This window comes from Anomaloglossus baeobatrachus, chromosome 7, assembly GCF_048569485.1.
Source record: "Anomaloglossus baeobatrachus isolate aAnoBae1 chromosome 7, aAnoBae1.hap1, whole genome shotgun sequence".
NCBI classification, from domain to species: Eukaryota; Metazoa; Chordata; class Amphibia; order Anura; family Aromobatidae; genus Anomaloglossus; species Anomaloglossus baeobatrachus.
Window position 1 is genome coordinate 255148683 of NC_134359.1, and position 18168 is coordinate 255166850.

The 18168-nt window shown below is 48.8% G+C and overlaps 1 protein-coding gene across 1 annotated transcript in view; it reads left to right on the top strand.

The window, feature by feature from the left end:
* Positions 1-18168, top strand: part of TRRAP (transformation/transcription domain associated protein) — a 467034-nt gene that overhangs the window by 338837 nt on the left and 110029 nt on the right. Inside the window, exon 55 of the mRNA XM_075319755.1 lies at positions 698-833. Coding sequence (XP_075175870.1) covers positions 698-833 — 136 coding nt within the window. The remainder of the gene's footprint in view (positions 1-697; positions 834-18168) is intronic.

The window sequence follows — 18168 nt, forward strand, 5'->3', positions numbered from 1 at the left end:
TTCACTGGCTTCCCTTTGCCAAACAACTCCAGTTCAAAATCCTAACCATGACCTAACAAAGCCATCCACAACCTGTCTCCTCCCTACATCTGTGACCTAGTCTCCCGGTACTTACCTACATGTAACCTTCGATCCTCACAAGATCTCCTTCTCTGCTCCCCTCTCATCTCCTCTTCCCACCATCGCATCCAATATTTCTCCCGTGCCTCCCCCATACTCTGGAATGCTCTGCCACAACACATCAGACTTTCACCTACCTTGACCAGCTTCAAAAGGAACCTGAAGACCCACCTCTTCCGACAAGCCTACAACCTGCCGTAACCCTCAGTCTGATATAGCGCCGCACAACCAGCTCTACCCTCACCTACTGTATCCTCACCTATCCCTTGTAGACTGTGAGCCCTCGCGGGCAGGGACCTCTATCTTCCTGTACTGTCTGTGTCTTGTATTGTTTATGATTATTGTACTTGTCCCTATTATGTATACCCCTTTCACATGTAAAGCGCCATAGAATAAATGGCGCTATAATAATAATTTTATTATTTGATATTTTACCAAGAAACTTGATTTTATTTTTCCCCCAAAATATTCAGGGTGATCCAATCGTGTGTGTGAGTGATGTGTAGGAGAGTTGGGTTGGAGACCTCGTCGTGTTGGTCATCCCCCATTACCATCGTGTCCTTTGTCTCTTTTCCAGATGCTCTAAAGAGCTGAATCAATGGGAGTCATTGACGGACTACGGACAATCAAAGGGCCACATCAACCCGTACCTCGTGCTGGAGTGTTCTTGGCGGGTGTCGAATTGGACGGCCATGAAGGAAGCCCTCGTCCAGGTCTGACTCCTCCTTTCCCTCCTGATTTTGATAACGCAGCCCCCCCGTTCTTACATACGATGTTTGCACACTGTCAGCAGTACAGCTCATTTCACGCCGGCAATAACCGCTCTTTGGGGAATCTGATTTACAAGACAGCTGCTGCTTCTGGCAAGGAAGGAATATTGCAAAGAAATGGGTTTGTGTCTGTTTCATACAGTCATGAAAGTTAAGGGATGGGGTTGAGTTTATTTTCTCCCACCTGCTTCAGATTCGACATTTTTTGTATTTACTTAAAGGGGTTGTCCATGGCTTGATACATTGATGACCTATCCATATCAGATCTGTGGGGGTCAGACTCCTGTCCCCCCGCCAATCAGCTATTTACAGCTCATACTGCACCCTGATATACAGAGTATACCGAGCCGACAGGACGCCACACATGATGGAGTGGCCGTTCTCCGGTACTGCAGCATTGCTCCCATTCAATTCAGAAGGAACTAGCTGCAGTACCCAAGAATGACCACTACATGGTGTACGGAGCTGTCTATTCAGTGTACATCTATCTACAGTGCAGTTGATCGGGGGGAGGGGATGCCAGAAGTCGGACCCTCCTTAGTCTCATATTAATGACCTACTGCTTTAAAAGTTGTTCCCATCTCATAAACTAATGGTGTATCAGTACACACACAAAAACACAGCACTCATCTGGATAATGTGCTGTGTCCACTCAACCGCACCTCCCGGCTATCTGCTGTGCAGTAGGGAACCTGTCAGGTGCAATATGCAGCCAGTACCACGAGCAGTTCTGGGTGCATATTGCTAATCCCTGCCTAACTGTCCCTGTAATTAGTAGCATAGATAAAGAGATCTTTAGAAAAAGTATTTTTAAAGATCCTTTATGATATGTTAATGAGCGTGGGGACTAGTCACAAGGGCGTTAGTTCCTTCGCTCATTCCGCCCTCTTAGCATGGTAGCAGTCCCACAGGGGTGTGCTAACATACTATTCAATGACCATTGTCCGGCATCATTGGCATTGATGCATGTACCTGTATCTCTTGTCACTGCTTCAGACCACCAGGGTTTGGCTGAGTGCTTATGATCAGAAGTCCTGGTACTTCCGGTCATGCGCAGTATGAAGCCAGGTGTACGCATCCCAAATTCAGAGATCAAATGCGTATGACCGGAAGTGCCGAAACTTCTGATCATGCGACTGACCCTATGCCCGGTGTTCTGAAGCGGTGACAACGGACACAGGTACGCGCTTCACCACTGATGACGTTGGGCAATGGGCATTGAATAGCATGTTGGCAGCACCTGTGGGCATGCTAACATGCTAAGAGGGTGAAATTAGCGCAGGAACTAACGTTCTTGCAACTAGTCTCTGAGCTCATTAGCATATCATAAAGGATCTTTAGAAATACTTTTTATATAGATCTCTTTATCTATACTAGTGTATACAGGGACTGTTAGGCAGGGATTAGCAATATACACCCAGAACTGCTCGTGGTCCTGAGTGCATATTGCCCCTGACAGGTTCTTCAGAAGTTCCCTGCAGGGACAGGAGACTGAAACAGACACTAAAGGGACTTGGCTAGTGATGAGCGAGCGCTATCATGCTCAGGGGCTCGGTACTCGTAACCAGCAGTTGGACGCTCGGATGGGAGCGACTCCGCGTACTGAGTATAATGGAAGTTAATAGGGAACTTGAGCATTCTTTCAGGAAATCTTCCGATTCATGCTCGACTCCCATTGATGTCCATTATACTTGGGTACCCAACTCGCTCCTATCCGGAGTGTAATGGACGACAGTGGAGAACTCGAGCATTCTTCCAGGAAAATTGCTTAAGTTCCCCATTTTCTTCCATTATACTCGGGTACTTGAGTTGAACTCGTCCGAGGGTCCGACTGCTCTTGACGAGGGCCGAGCGTTGGGGCTCTTGACGAGGGCCGAGCGTTGGGGCTCTTGACGAGGGCCGAGCGTTGGGGCTCTTGACGAGGGCCGAGCGTTGGGGCTCTTGACGAGGGCCGAGCGTTGGGGCTCTTGACGAGGGCCGAGCGTTGGGGCTCTTGACGAGGGCCGAGCGTTGGGGCTCTTGACGAGGGCCGAGCGTTGGGGCTCTTGACGAGGGCCGAGCCTTTTTGCAACCATCCTAGTGTTTGGAAATTTCCATCAGTCCCGTAGAGATTGAATGGGATGGTGGTACACAGGTTCGACCTCTGTTCCTTTCAATTGGGGATTTCTGGAGCTCTTTCTCGGTGAAGTTGGACCCCCAGTAATCACCACGTTATTACTTATTGAAACAACGGCTTTAGGGATAACTCTGCTGTGGGAAAACCCACTGGAGCAAGGATCCGCAACCTTCTACACGCCCAACAATTGTGAAGCTACAACTCTTGGCACTGCCATGACATCCGCAGGCGTTTATGCAGCTATAAGAGCATGCTGAGAGTTGTAGCTTCACAACCGGTGGTGTGTCGAAGGTTGTGGACCGCTCTACTAGGGAATGCTTGTTTTTCCATGTTGTCTGTGGCTTCTTTGTAGCCTATAGAAAAGGTAATGATATATCTTCTGAGTTCTCCAGTGAGATAAGATTCTCAGTGCAACATCGTCAACAGCTACAAAGCAAGTGATTTGTATCCGACATTTCCCACCCGTTCATTATACGCACATACCTGCCTATTGAATGCCACGTCTAATTATAAAGACGAGGAAGGCCATAAATTATAGAAAGCCATTTCTAATGAATTCTGAGTCATATACAGGGACCTGTCATTTACGTAACCTTCATCTCGTCCTTCATGAAATCCGCGCTCAGTAGGATACACGCTCCGCACAATGGTTCGTCCTGATAAATGAATACTTCACGAAGACTCGGGAGTGATGGAGAGCAGCTGGTGGTAGGCGGCATGACAGCTGTCTTATACAAATGACATGGTCTGCAAGGTCCCGGGCTTGAGAGAGCAGAGCCACAGTTATCTATTAGAGCGGTGGCCAAGGGGTCGTATTTTCTATTAATTGACCAAATTACCTTGTATAAAAGCTCAACGAGCAGGTCACAGCACCACCAATTGATCGAATGCATTACCGGCCCCATGGATCACTGTTCAGAGCGAATATTGGCGATGAAGCTGGGTGAAAAATCACCAAATCATATCCAGATTTCTTGGTTGTGCTAAATCGATGTAGATCATTTCAGTCCCTTCCGCAGCAATAACGAACACAAAATCAAGACTAAAAATTAGCAAAAAGATTTGCTCTCCCCTGGTCCGTTTTGACACCCAAAACACATCATGACCACAAAAGGCCAAGAAGGGTCCTCAACTTTTGCTTCAAAAAGTGCCCGCTGAGGAAGTACGCACTGCCCCAGTATGGCCACCAAAATGTACGCCAGACCGAGGTTGTGTGACTTTAACTCCTCTCTAGTCAAGACCCCATGAAAATCTTTTCTTGAGATCAACCTCCTTATTATCTTTTGTGTGACTGTAAGACAACTGGCTGCAGCAGAAGCTGCCCTGGTCTATGGGAGCAGAAACAATCAACGCCTGTTTGGTTAGTTACAATTTGCAAATGGAAGAAATCTTAAGATTAAAGGGAACCTGTCACCAGATTTGGGGCCTATAAGCTGCGGCCACCACCAGTGGGCTCTTATATACAGCATTCTAACATGCTGTATATAAGAGCACAGGCCGCTGTGTAGAACGTAAAAATCACTTTATAATTGCTGAACTAGGGGGCGGTCCAGTGCAAACTGGTCAAATGGGTGTCTCCGTTCTCCGATACTGGCGCCTTCTCTTTCGGCCATCTTTGTCCTCCTGAAGCTTGGGTGCATGATGCGTCCTACATCATCCACCATTGTAATGCCCCCCTAAACTCATTAGACCAAAGTTGCACCAATTTGATCATTTCCACCAAATTGATCGTTGTTCGGTTCTTGGGGAGCGATTTTAGGTGACAAAGGTTCGGTGTCATCGAAAAGATCGTTTGGGCATGTCTGATATTTTACATATCACTATCCTCCATGGCATGTTTGTGTGCTGATCGTTTTCTGTTATTTCCTCTATCCTATCCAAATGGTTGTGTTGAAAATGTATGGTTTCATCTGAAAGATGTGCTATGTAATTTGACATATGTACGGTGCGTTCCTGCAAACAAAGCATTCTAGTGCCTTGTTGTTTTTGTATGGGGGCCTTAAAGGGAACCGGTCACCAGGATTTTCCCTTATAAGCTGAGGCCACCACAAGGGGACCCCTATATACAGCATTCCATTCTGTAGAATGTAAAAAAGATCTTTATTATACTCACACGGGGGGCGGTCGGGTCCAATGGACGTCATCCTCTCGTATTAGGCTTTATTTAATTCAAAATGATATATACGTCTCCATTTATACCAAGATATCATTAATACACCTCCCATACACACTTCAGACTAAATCTGTCTGGCTGTATGGCAACTGGCTGCAGCCCTCCCTCACTGCTTTAGTAAGTGAGGAACAATAAGCTCCAAACTCTTAGTCTTCTGAAAATATAAAGGATCACAGGGTGATTAATACCGATGTTCTTTGTTAAAGGGAACCTGTTACCAGGATTTTCCCTTATGAGCTGCAGCCATCTTCAGTGAGCTCTTATATACAGCCGCCTAGAATACTGTATATAAGAACCTAGACTTCTGTGTATGACATAAAAAATACCTTAATTATACTCACCTAGGGGGCAGTCTGGTCCAAGGGACGTCGCCGCTCTCGGTCCAGCACTTCTATCTTGTGCAGTTACCGTCGTCCTTCCCAGCCTCGTGTGGATGACGCTAACTGTCACCCACGCTGTGTTCTCCATTGTGCTCCTACGCATGAGCACTTTGATCTGCCGTAATAAGGGAAGAGCAAAGTACAGTACTGCGCATGCGCGGGGAAAGGTGAAAGACCGCCTGTGCACTACAATACTTTGATCTGCCCTCAGCCGGACAGATCACAGTGCGCAGGAGCACAATGACAACCTCTGGTAGATGACATAGGACTCGTCATCCACACGGAGTAGAGAAGGAGGACCGTGACCGCACAAGATGGAGAAAGCGTCAGACCAGAGACTCACAGCAGGTGAGTATAATATAGGTCTTTCTTCATTTTACAGAGCGGCTTGGGCTCTTATATACAGTATTCTAGAATGCTGTATATAAGAGCCCACTGGTGGTGGCCGCAGCTTATAAGGGAAAATCCTGGTGACAGGTTCCCTTTATGGCCCCCATACAAACAAGATGACCTTCAAATGATTTGTTTGCAGGAACGTACCATACATATGCCAGATTACATAACACATTTTTCAGATTAAACCATACCCCGTGATCCTTTATATTTTCAGATGATTAAAAGTTTGGTGCTTATTGTTCCTTACTTACTAAAGCAGTGAGGGAGGGCTGCAGCCAGTTGCCATACAGCCAGACAGATTTTATCCATATTGTGTATGGGCGGTATATTAATGATATCCTGGTATAAATGGAGACGTTTATATCATTTTGAATTAAATAACGCCTAATATGAGAGGAAACTTTTTTTTTTTTTTTGGTCTCCTTGAGTACAGCAGGAGCTAGAAAATCAGAATTTCTCTGTGGCCGTTCGCGGCTATTACTGGAATCACTCCTGCTGGTAAATGGAGCATTTCGAGTAGCGGCCATTTATTAGAGAATCGCTGTGAATTCCCCAACACGTTTCTGGTGGCTCCGTAGGTGGATATAGTCATTCCTCCGCTGACTGCGTGCATTTTTCATTCAGTTACGGGTAGGTACATTGTATAGCCTGTATTTAATCCCCGCGATGAAACTCTGAGAATTGATCATGTCTGACAGCACTAGGTTGTGACGCCTCGAAAGTTAACCGGAGGTGACAGCCACCGGTGACTGCCGGCACAGCCCTGGATAGAAAGATATTTTCCGTAATGAGGCATGTACTAATTTACTAAAGGAAAATGCTAAAGCCATGAATTGTGATTCTGCTGCCGCTTTTTAGAGCCGGCGTCCAAGGCGGCTAAAGAATGGTGGATTTCTAGAAGTGTATGCTTTCCTCTCTTTTTATATATCCGTTTTCAACCCAGACTTTATGTGAGTAGTTTGCAAAGGTTTTTTTTTTGGCTTTTCCCCATGAACACACAGAATAGCTAGTAGCTCTGGTATATCAAATGGCTGATTTAGTCCTACTGTCAAATACTCCTTTATGGTCTTCCTTTCTGCTCAGTATAAAGGACAAATGATTTTCTACTTATTTTACCTCCTGGCTCATAGTGAGTGGCGTAAAGTGATCACCTTAAAATGAAAAATTGACTTTGTGAATGTAAGAAACTTTATAATGTAGCTTACTAGAGAAGTTTACTTCTTTCTCCACTTATAAGCCCATTCTCCTTCTTCTCCTGCCTCCTGGACTTGTCATCCACTGCCATAATAGTGAGGTGTCAGGTTACTTTTGCTATTTTGCTTTCTGAGGAGCAGGGTGAGGAAAGAGGCAGAAGGAGACACAGATCCTGCTGAGCTTTCTAGCAAGTCTTTTATCTCCTCCCTGAGCTGGAGTCACATCCACATTGCTCAGTACTGTCGGCATAGTGAGGTGTCAGGTTGCATTTGCTATTATTATGCTTTATGAGGAGCAGGGTGAGGAAACAAGCAGAAGGAGACACAGATCCTGCTGAGCTTTCTAACAAGTCTTTTATCTACTCCCAGAGCTGGAGTCACATCCACATTGCTCAGTACTGCCGGCATAGTGAGGTGTCAGGTTGCATTTGCTATTATGCTTTATATGTTTTATGAGGGGCAGGGTGAGGAAACAGGCAGAAGGAGACACAGATTGTATTGAGCTTTCTAACAAGTCTTTTATCTCCTCCCTGAGCTTTAGTCACATCCACATTGCTCAGTACTGCTGTATAATTTTCACCATACTATATATCCACTTCTTTTTGTGTGATAATGAATGAAGAATGGTAATCCATTCCTGTGTGTTGTGATGGGTATGGGAGATGACATAGCAGATGGTTTCTTCCCACCAGCACAGAGACGATTGCAAGTTATGGAGGCACCATGCAAGGGAGTAAACTGGTGAAGAGCAGCATACAAGTCAAGTAATGGCCAAAAATCGTGTTATTTAATTCTCATGTGCACACATGGCAGCTTATTCTGAAAAGTTACTTGAAAGTGCGGTTCTCTTTTTACCTTACCGTGTAACATTTGTCTGGCGTTTTGTTATGCTTCTGAAAGAGTATGTTTCATATTATATTGGAGCCTTAAGGGCTTGCAGTGAGCAGAAACTATTAAAGAGGATTTGCAGGCTCCCCTGACCTTCCTATTTAGTTAAAGGGACTTTGTAGTCGGGTTTTTGCTATGTAATGTGACAGCAGCATGATTTAGGGATAGAGATTCTGATTCCAGCGATGTATCACTTAGCTTACTGGGATAGAATCAGTTTTCTCTGTTGCAGAGCTCAGACTGCTGAGCTGTGTATAACCCCACCCACACCACTGATTAGCAACTTTCTATATACATTATATATTGACAGAAAGCTGCTTGGACTAGGAAGCACAAGATACCTAGTCCTGTAGTGATAATCTTCTGCTGATAAAATACTGATTTCTTCGTCGCTCTATTGGGAGACCCAGACAATTGGGTGTATAGCTACTGCCTCCGGAGGCCACACAAAGTATTACACTTAAAAGTGTAAGGCCCCTCCCCTTCTGCCTATACACCCCCCGTGGGATCACGGGCTGCTCAGTTTTCATGCTTTGTGCGAAGGAGGTCAGACATCCACGCATAGCTCCACTGTTTTTAGTCAGCAGCAGCTGCTGACTATGTCGGTTGGAAGAAAAGAGGGCCCATACTAGGGCCCCCAGCATGCTCCCTTCTCACCCCACTTTCTGTCGGCGGTGTTTGTAAGGTTGAGGTATCCATTGCGGGTACGGAGGCTGGAGCCCACATGCTGCTTTCCTTCCCCATCCCCCTCAGGGCTCTGGGTGAAGTGGGATCTTACAGGTCTCCAGGCACTGAGACCGGGCTCCATCCACAGACCCAGAGAACCTGCTGGATATGGAGCTGAGTATCGTCAGGGACAGGGCCCTGCTACATTAAGGTACTCTGTGTCTCCGTACACATCGCGCACACACACACCAGCATTGCTGGGAGTGTTAGTGCGCCGGGGACAACAGCGCGGAGCGCTTGTGCTTTTATTCACTGCAGCTTAGCTGAGTGAATTTATGTATTAGGAACTGCCGCGCCGGCCGCTGCTGGGTGTTTTACACTGTGGCGCGGCTGGGACTTGTGGTGCGCCGGGGACTTCCGCGCTGGCCGTGCATAGGACGGCCGCGCTTATTACTCGAGTCCCCGGCTTTGCGGCCTAGTTTTCGTTTCGTTCCCGCCCCCAGCCCTGCCAGTCAGGGGAGGGGCGGGACGCTGTACAGAAAGTCAGCGCCGAGAGCTGGAGTCTGCTTTGCATTCTCCAGCCCCCTCACTGGACACAGTGGGACGCCAGTTTCCCGCTCTTGTCTGGGGCACGCCCACGGCCCGCCCCTCTTCACAGGACGCCGGCGGCCATTCCTGCATGCAGTCCGAGCTGGAGAAGGGAGACAAGCTCTGGGCAACCAGTCACAGGATTCTGGCGACCACACACCCGCTTTTGTGCGGGCGGTAAGCAGCACCTGAAGTGCTGACCCCACTAATGCCGAAGTGGTCATTTGTACTTTATGCTTGTATGCTATACACTGCACTGTACGGTCGCTATTCTTGGATATATACCCTCCTAGATGGCTAGACAAGAGCAGCAAAAAGCAAGGGTGCTAAGGCACAAGCTTTCTATGCTGCGTGTATTGCATGTGCTGAAGTGTTCATTTGTACTTTATGCTTGTATGCTATACATTGCACTGTACGGTCGCTATTCTTGGCTATATACTATCCTAGATGGCTAGACAACAGCAGCAAAAAAGCAAGGGTGCCAAGGCACAGGCTTTCTATGCTGCTTGTACTGCATGTGATACCGTTCCACCGGCAGGTTCCACTGACCCCCATTGTGTGCAATGCTCCCCTGTAGCACTCGCTCAGCCGGGGTCTCTGCTAGAGGTGGCCAAAGGAACCACCTGTGAACCCTGTCCAGGGAAAGGGACGGAGTGGCAGTTTCGGCTGATAGATTGTCTGTGACTATGACTAACATCTTAGAGACTTTGCAGTCCAGACAGACCATGGGCAATGTTGATTCAATGCTCCCGGGCCACCCTCATTTGGAACAAATCAGTGCTTCGGGGAGGTCCCATGCATCCCAGGGTGAAGGCTCTGACACGGACAACAGTCCCAGACAGCCTAAGCGAGCTCGCTGGGAGCGGCACTCTGCTTCATCACTGGTCAGGGTCCCAGCAGGAGGACTCTAATGATGAGGCAGACGTAGCTGATCAGGACTCTGATCCTGAGACCGATCTCAAGCCGGATACACCGGATGGTGACGCCATGGTGAATGATCTTATAGCGTCCATCAATGGAATGTTGGATATTTCTCCCTCAGCTCCTCCAGTGGAGGAGTCAGCTTCACAGCAGGAGAAATTCCATTTCAGTATCTCAAGCGTAAATTGAGTACTTTTCTGGCCACTCTGACTTCAGAGAGGCAGTTCAGAAACACCACGCTTATCCAGATAAGCGTTTCTCCAAACGTATTAAGGATACAAGTTATCCCTTTCCACCTGACGTGGTCAAGAGCTGGACCCAGTGTCCAAAGGTGGATCCTCCAATCTCCAGGCTGGCGACTAGATCCATAGTTGCAGTGGAAGATGGGGCTTCCCTTAAAGATGCCACTGACACAGATGGAGCTCTGGTTGAAATCCATCTATGAAACTATCGGCGCGTCGTTTGCTCCAGCATTCGCAGCCGTATGGGCACTACAAATTAGTTCAGCTGGTCTGGCGCAGATTGACATCGTCACACGTACATCTGTTCCGCAAGTAGCGTCCTTAACCTCTCAAATGTCTGCATTTGCGTCTTACGCTATTAATGCTGTCCTGGACTCTACGAGCAGTACGGTAGGGGCGTCCGCCAACTCCGTGGTTGTACGCAGAGCCTTGGGGTTAAGGGAATGGAGGCAGATGCTGCTTCCAAAAAAGTGCTTAATTGCCATTTTCTGTGACAGACTGTTTCGTGAGAGATTAGATGAAATCGTTAAACAGTCCAAGTCTAAGGATTCTTCCTTACCCCAGCCCAAACCTAACAAACCCCAACAGAGGAGGGGACAGTCGAGGTTTCGGTCCTTTCGAGGCTCGGGCAGGGCCCAATTGTCCTCGTCTAAAAGGACTCAAAAGGTTCAGAGGAGCTCAGATTCTTGGCGGGCTCAGTCACGCCCAAAGAAGGCAGCCGGAGGAACCGCTACCAAGGCAGCTTCCTCATGACTGTCGGCCTCCTCTCTCCGCATCCTCGGTCGGTGGCAGGCTCGCCCGCTTTGGGGACATTTAGCTGCCACAGGTCAAAGACCGTTGGGTGAGAGACATTCTGTCTCAAGAGTACAGGATCGAGTTCAGTTCTCGTCCTCCGACCCGATTCTTCAGAACTTCTCCACCTCCCGACCGAGCCGGTGCTCGTCTGCAGGCGGGTGCTCTCTAAAGGCAGAAGGAGTGGTGATCTCTGTTCCTCTCCAGGACCAAGGTCACGGTTTTTACTCCAATTTGTTTGTGGTGCCACAAAAGGGACGGGTTTTTCCGTCCTGTTCTGGACCTAAAAAACTGCTCAACAAGCATGTGAAGACCAGGCGGTTCCGGATGGAATCCCTCCGCTCCGTCATCGCCTCAATGTCTCAAGAAGAGTTCCTAGCATCAATGGACATGCTCCAGAGCACCAGCGTTTCTACGCTTCGTTATAGGAAACGAACACCTTTAGTTCGTAGCCCTGCCTTTCGGTCTGGCGACAGCCCCACGGGTCTTCACCAAGGTCATGGCTGCAGTAGTAGCAGTCCTGCGCTCTCAGGGTCACTCTGTGATCCCTTGCTTGGACGATCTACTCGTCAAGGCACCCTCTCAAGAGGCATGCCAACACAGCCTGATCGTTGCGCTGGAGACTCTCCAGAGTTTCGGGTAGATCATCAACTTTTCAAAGTCAATTCTGACCCCGACCCAATCGCTAACATATCTTGGCATGGGGTTTCATACTCTATCAGCGATAGTGAAACTTCCGCTGGGCAAACAGCGTTCACTTCAGACAGGGGTGCAATCTCTCCGTCAAGGCCAGTCGCACCCCTTGAGACGCCTCATGCACTTCCTAGAGAAGATGGTAGCAGCATTAGAGGCAGTCCCTTTCGCGCAGTTTCATCTGCGTCCACTACAAGGGGACATTCTCCGCCAATGGGACGGGGAGTCGACGTCCCCTCGACAGGGACGTTTCTCTTTCTCAGGCGGCCAAGGAGTCTCTTCGGTGGTGGCTTCTTCCCACCTCATTGTCTTCAGGGTGGGGAGCAATTTTTCTCCTCCACAGGGCTCAAGGTACGTGGACTCAGCAGGAGTCCACCCTTCAGATCAATGTTCTGGAAATCAGAGCAGTGTATTTTGCCCTACGAGCCTTCCAGCAGTGGCTGGAAGGCAAGCAGATCCGAATTCAGGCGGACAACCCCACAGCGGTGGCATACATCAACCACCAAGGGGGGACACGCAGTCGGCAAGCCTTCCAGGAAGTCCGGCGGTTTCTGACGTGGGTGGAAGACACGGCATCCACCATATCCGCAGTTCACATCCCGGGCGTAGAAAACTGGGAAGCAGACTTCCTCAGTCGCCAGGGTATGGACGCAGGGGAATGGTCTCTTCACCCGGACGCGTTTCAGGAGATCTGTCGCCGCTGGGGGATGCCGGACGTCGACCTAATGGCGTCACGGCACAACAACAAGGTCCCAGCTTTCACGGCACGGTCTCACGATCACAGAGCTCTGGCGGCGGACACCTTAGTTCAAGATTGGTCGCAGTTCCGGCTCCCTTATGTGTTTCCACCTCTGGCGCTGTTGCCCAGAGTGCTACGCAAGATCAGGTCCGACTGCCGCCGCGCCATCCTCGTCGCTCCAGACTGGCCGAGGAGGTCGTGGTTCCCGGATATGTGGCATCTCACGGTAGGACAACCGTGGGCACTACCAGACCGGCCAGACTTGCTGTCTCAAGGGCCGTTTTTCCATCTGAATTCTGCGGCCCTGAACCTGACTGTGTGGCCATTGAGTCCTGGATCCTAGCGTCTTCAGGATTATCTCAAGAGGTCATTGCCTCCATGGGATAGGCTAGGAAACCAAGCTCTACCAAGATCTACCACAGGACGTGGAAGATATTCTTAGCTTGGTGCTCGGCTCAGGACGTTTCTCCCTGGCCATTGGCATTGACTACTTTCCTTTCCTTCCTGCAATCCAGGTTGGAAAAAGGTTGGTCGCTCGGCTCCCTTAAGGGACAAGTCTCTGCGCTCTCTGTGTTTTTTCAGAAGCGCCTGGCCAGACTCCCAACTGGTACGCACGTTCCTGCAAGGGGTTTGTCAGATCGTCCCTCCTTACAAGCGGCCGTTAGAGCCCTGGGATCTGAACAGGGTTCTAATAGCTCTCCAGAAGCCGCTTTTCGAGCCTATGAGGGATGTTTCCCTTTCTCGCCTTTCACGGACAGTGGCCTTTTCTAGTGGCGGTCACGTCTCTTCGGAGAGTGGCCAAGCTAGCAGCGCTGTCTTGCAAATCTCCCTTCCTGGTGTTTTCACCAGGACAAGGTGGTTCTGCGCCCGATTCAGGAGTTCTCCCTAAGGTGGTATCCCCCTGTCATCTCAATCGGGATATCTCCTTACCGTCTTGTCATCCAGTTCATCAATGTGAACGGGATTTGCTTTTGTTGGATCTCGTGAGAGCTCTCAGAATCTACTTTTCCCGCACGGCGCTCCTGCGCCGCTCGGAGGCACTCTTGTCCTTGTCGCTGGTCAGCGTAAGGGGTTGCAAGCTTCCAAGGCCCTTTTTGCCAGAGCCGTGGGTGCGTCCCGGGCATTACGGCACCAGGCTTCGGCCCAGCAGGTGTGCCAGGCGGCTACCTGGTCGAGTCTGCACGCTTTTACCAAGCATTATCAGGTGCATACCTATGCTTCGGCGGACGCCAGCCTAGGTAGAAGAGTCCTGCAGGCGGCGGTTGCCCCCATGTAGGAAAAGGCCATTTTACGGCCTATCACGAGGTATTATTTTACCCACCCAGGGATTGCTTTTGGACATCCCAATTGTCTGGGTCTCCCAATAGAGCGACGAAGAAGAAGGGAATTTTGTTTACTTACCGTAAATTCCTTTTCTTCTAGCTCTAATTGGGAGACCCAGCACCCGCCCCTGTTTTTTTTGGGGTATACATGTTAGTCATGTTGAATGGTTTCAGTTCTCCGATATTCCTTCGGATTGAATTTGCTTAAACCAGTTTATTGGCTTTCCTCCTTCTTGCTTTTGCACTAAAACTGAGCAGCCCGTGATCCCACGGGGGGTGTATAGGCAGAAGGGGAGGGGCCTTACACTTTTAAGTGTAATACTTTGTGTGGCCTCCGGAGGCAGTAGCTATACACCCAATTGTCTGGGTCTCCCAATTAGAGCTAGAAGAAAAGGAATTTACGGTAAGTAAACAAAATTCCCTTCTTTATTGAAACCACAATGTAAGTGACACATCAGTGGAATCGGGCTCTCAGCCCCTACATCATGCTGCTCTCAGATTAAACTGCAAAAATCTTTTAAAACATGAATTTCCCTTAAATCAATAATGTTGGAGCTTCTTTTTCTTAGAGCTTTGTGTCCTTACAGTATTCTTATTCTTTATGGAAATGTATTAAGAAATTGCTAGTTGAGGGCTTCCATTCCTCTTATCTATGAGGCTTTATTCCAGCGATTTATCAAGAAAAAATAAAGGTGTAAATCTACTAATGATCATTTCCATCTTCTACCGAAGGCCCACCCCTTAGACAATAGGGTGAAGGTTAAAGGGAACCTGTCATCAGATTTGTCTCCTGTGGCCACCGCGAGTGAGCCCTTATATACAGCATTCCAGACTACTGTATATAAGAGCCCAAGTAGCTCTGTATAACATAAAAAAGACCTTTTATTAAATTGCGAGGTCATCCTGTCCGATGAGCATCACTGATCTCGGTCTTGTGGCTCCTCCTTCCCTGCGCCGTGTTGATGAGGTGTCCTATGTCATCCACACAAAGTCCTGCATTGCATTCCTGTTCAGGCGCACTTATCTCTACCCTGCTTTGGGCAGATCAAAGTACTGTAATGTGCAGGCACGGTTAAAGGTGCGAAGACTGCCGCCGCAAGCGTGGGGAAAGTTGCAAAGACTGCGGCCGCAAGCGTGGGGAAAGGTGCAAGGACTGCCGCCGCAAGCGTGGGGAAAGGTGCAAAGACTGCCGCCGCATGCGCGGGGAAAGGTGCAAAGACTGCCGCCGCATGCGCGGGGAAAGGTGCAAAGACTGCCGCCGCATGCGCGGGGAAAGGTGCAAAGACTGCCGCCGCATGCGCGGGGAAAGGTGCAAAGACTGCCGCCGCATGCGCGGGGAAATGTGCAAAGACTGCCGCCCCATGCTCGGGGAAAGGTGCAAAGACTGCCGCCACATGCGCGGGGAAAGGTGCAAAGACTGCCGCCGCATGCGCGGGGAAAGGTGCAAAGACTGCCGCCGCATGCGCGGGGAAAGGTGCAAAGACTGCCGCCGCATGCGCGGGGAAAGGTGCAAAGACTGCCGCCGCATGCGCGGGGAAAGGTGCAAAGACTGTCGGCGCGTGCGCGGGGAAAGGTGCAAAGACTGTCGGCGCATGCGCGGGGAAAGGTGCAAAGACTGTCGGCGCATGCGCGGGGAAAGGTGCAAAGACTGCCGGCGCATGCGCGGGGAAAGGTGCAAAGACTGCCGGCGCATGCGCGGGGAAAGGTGCAAAGACTGCCGGCGCATGCGCGGGGAAAGGTGCAAAGACTGCCGGCGCATGCGCGGGGAAAGGTGCAAAGACTGCCGGCGCATGCGCGGGGAAAGGTGCAAAGACTGCCGGCGCATGCGCGGGGAAAGGTGCAAAGACTGCCGGCGCATGCGCGGGGAAAGGTGCAAAGACTGCCGGCGCATGCGCGGGGAAAGGTGCAAAGACTGCCGGCGCATGCGCGGGGAAAGGTGCAAAGACTGCCGGCGCATGCGCGGGGAAAGGTGCAAAGACTGCCGCCGCAAGCGTGGGGAAAGGTGCACAGACTGCCGGCGCATGCGCGGGGAAAGGTGCACAGACTGCCGGCGCATGCGCGGGGAAAGGTGCACAGACTGCCGGCGCATGCGCGGGGAAAGGTGCACAGACTGCCGGCGCATGCGCGGGGAAAGGTGCACAGACTGCCGGCGCATGCGCGGGGAAAGGTGCACAGACTGCCGGCGCATGCGCGGGGAAAGGTGCAAAGACTGCCGCCGCATGCGCGGGGAAAGGTGCAAAGACTGCCGCCGCATGCGCGGGGAAAGGTGCAAAGACTGCCGCCGCAAGCGCGGGGAAAGGTGCAAAGACTGCCAGCGCAAGCATGGAGAAAGATGCAAAGACAGCCGGCGCGTGCGCACTACAATACATTGATTTGCCCTCAGCAGGGCAGAGATAAGTGCGAACACAATGGAGGACACTATGTGGATGATGTAGGACGTGTCATCCACAAGAAAAAGAGCACAAAAAGAGGACGGCAATGGAAGGAAGATATAAGGCGCCGGACCGAGACCAGCGATGCACATCGAAACAGACCGCCCCCTAGGTGTTATAGAGTGGCCTGGGCTCTTATATACAGTATTCTAGAATGATGTATATGGGGGCTTACAGTGGTGGCTGTAGCTTATAGGGAACAAACATGGTGACAGGTTCCAGACCTTTGATCTTACTGCTGAGGGGAGAGGCTCCTGCTGCAGCCAGTTGTCTTACAGCCATACACAGGAGAGTTTGGCTGTATGTATGTTACCGGCAATGTGTAAAAACAGGCATTCTATAGAATACCTTGGCATTGTATACAATGCCGGAAATGGGTCGTCAAAGTATGAAATACATCAGATCTTCATACATTTCCTAGTCATTCTATAGAATACCTAAATGACAAACAGGCGGAGTGTAGAATACTACAGGGGTGGTCTCTCCAAAAGTAGGTGTCAGGAATGACACTTCTGATTCCTTTTATATATTTTTTTCCCCAGCAAAGATATCCTGTTCTTCATTTTGCATTTCTTCTTTCATGTTTTTTACTGTTTGTTACTAAAGATTAATAGTCAGGAATGACACTTCTGTTTCTTTTGTGTTTTCCCAGTAAAGATATCCTGTTGTTCATTTAGGATTTCTTCTTTCATTGTTTTTTTGACTGTTTGTTACTAAAGACTTTTCCAATCTAGCCATTATATCAGACTTTGCCTGAGCAGTTCTTGTTATTCTTTACAATACCTAGACATTTTATGTAAGGGCTAACTTTTCCAATTTGGCCATTATATCAGACTTTGCCTGAGCAGTTCTTGTCATTCTTTAGAATACCTAGACATTTTATGTAATGCCTAGGGAAAGTATAGAACAACGCAGATATTTTATACTATGCCTGAAAACGACAGGGATTGAATACATTGCCTAGGTATTCTATAGAATGCAGGGTTTTCAAACATTGCCTAGGTATTCTATGAAATGCCGGGTTTTCATACATTGCCTGTAAAATATATACATATATATATATATATATATATATATATATATATATATATATATATATATATATATATATACACATATATATATATATATATACACATATATATATATATATATATACACACACACACAGTGCCTGCAAGTAGTATTCAACCCCCTGCAGATTTAGCTGGTTTACACATTCGGAATTAACTTGGCATTGTGACATTTGGACTGTAGATCAGACTGGAAGTGTGAAATGCACTGCAGCAAAAAAGAATGTTATTTCTTTTTTTTATTTTTTATTTTTTTAAATTGTGAAAAGTTTATTCAGAGGGTCATTTATTATTCAACCCCTCAAACCACCAGAATTCTGTTTGGTTCCCCTAAAGTATTAAGAAGTATTTCAGGCACAAAGAACAATGAGCTTCACATGTTTGGATTAATTATCTCTTTTTCCAGCCTTTTCTGACTAATTAAGACTCTCCCCAAACTTGTGAACAGCACTCATACTTGGTCAACATGGGAAAGACAAAGGAGCATTCCAAGGCCATCAGAGACAAGATCGTGGAGGGTCACAAGGCTGGCAAGGGGTACAAAACCCTTTCCAAGGAGTTGGGCCTACCTGTCTCCACTGTTGGGAGCATCATCCGGAAGTGGAAGGCTTATGGAACTACTGTTAGCCTTCCACGGCCTGGACAGCCTTTGAAAGTTTCCACC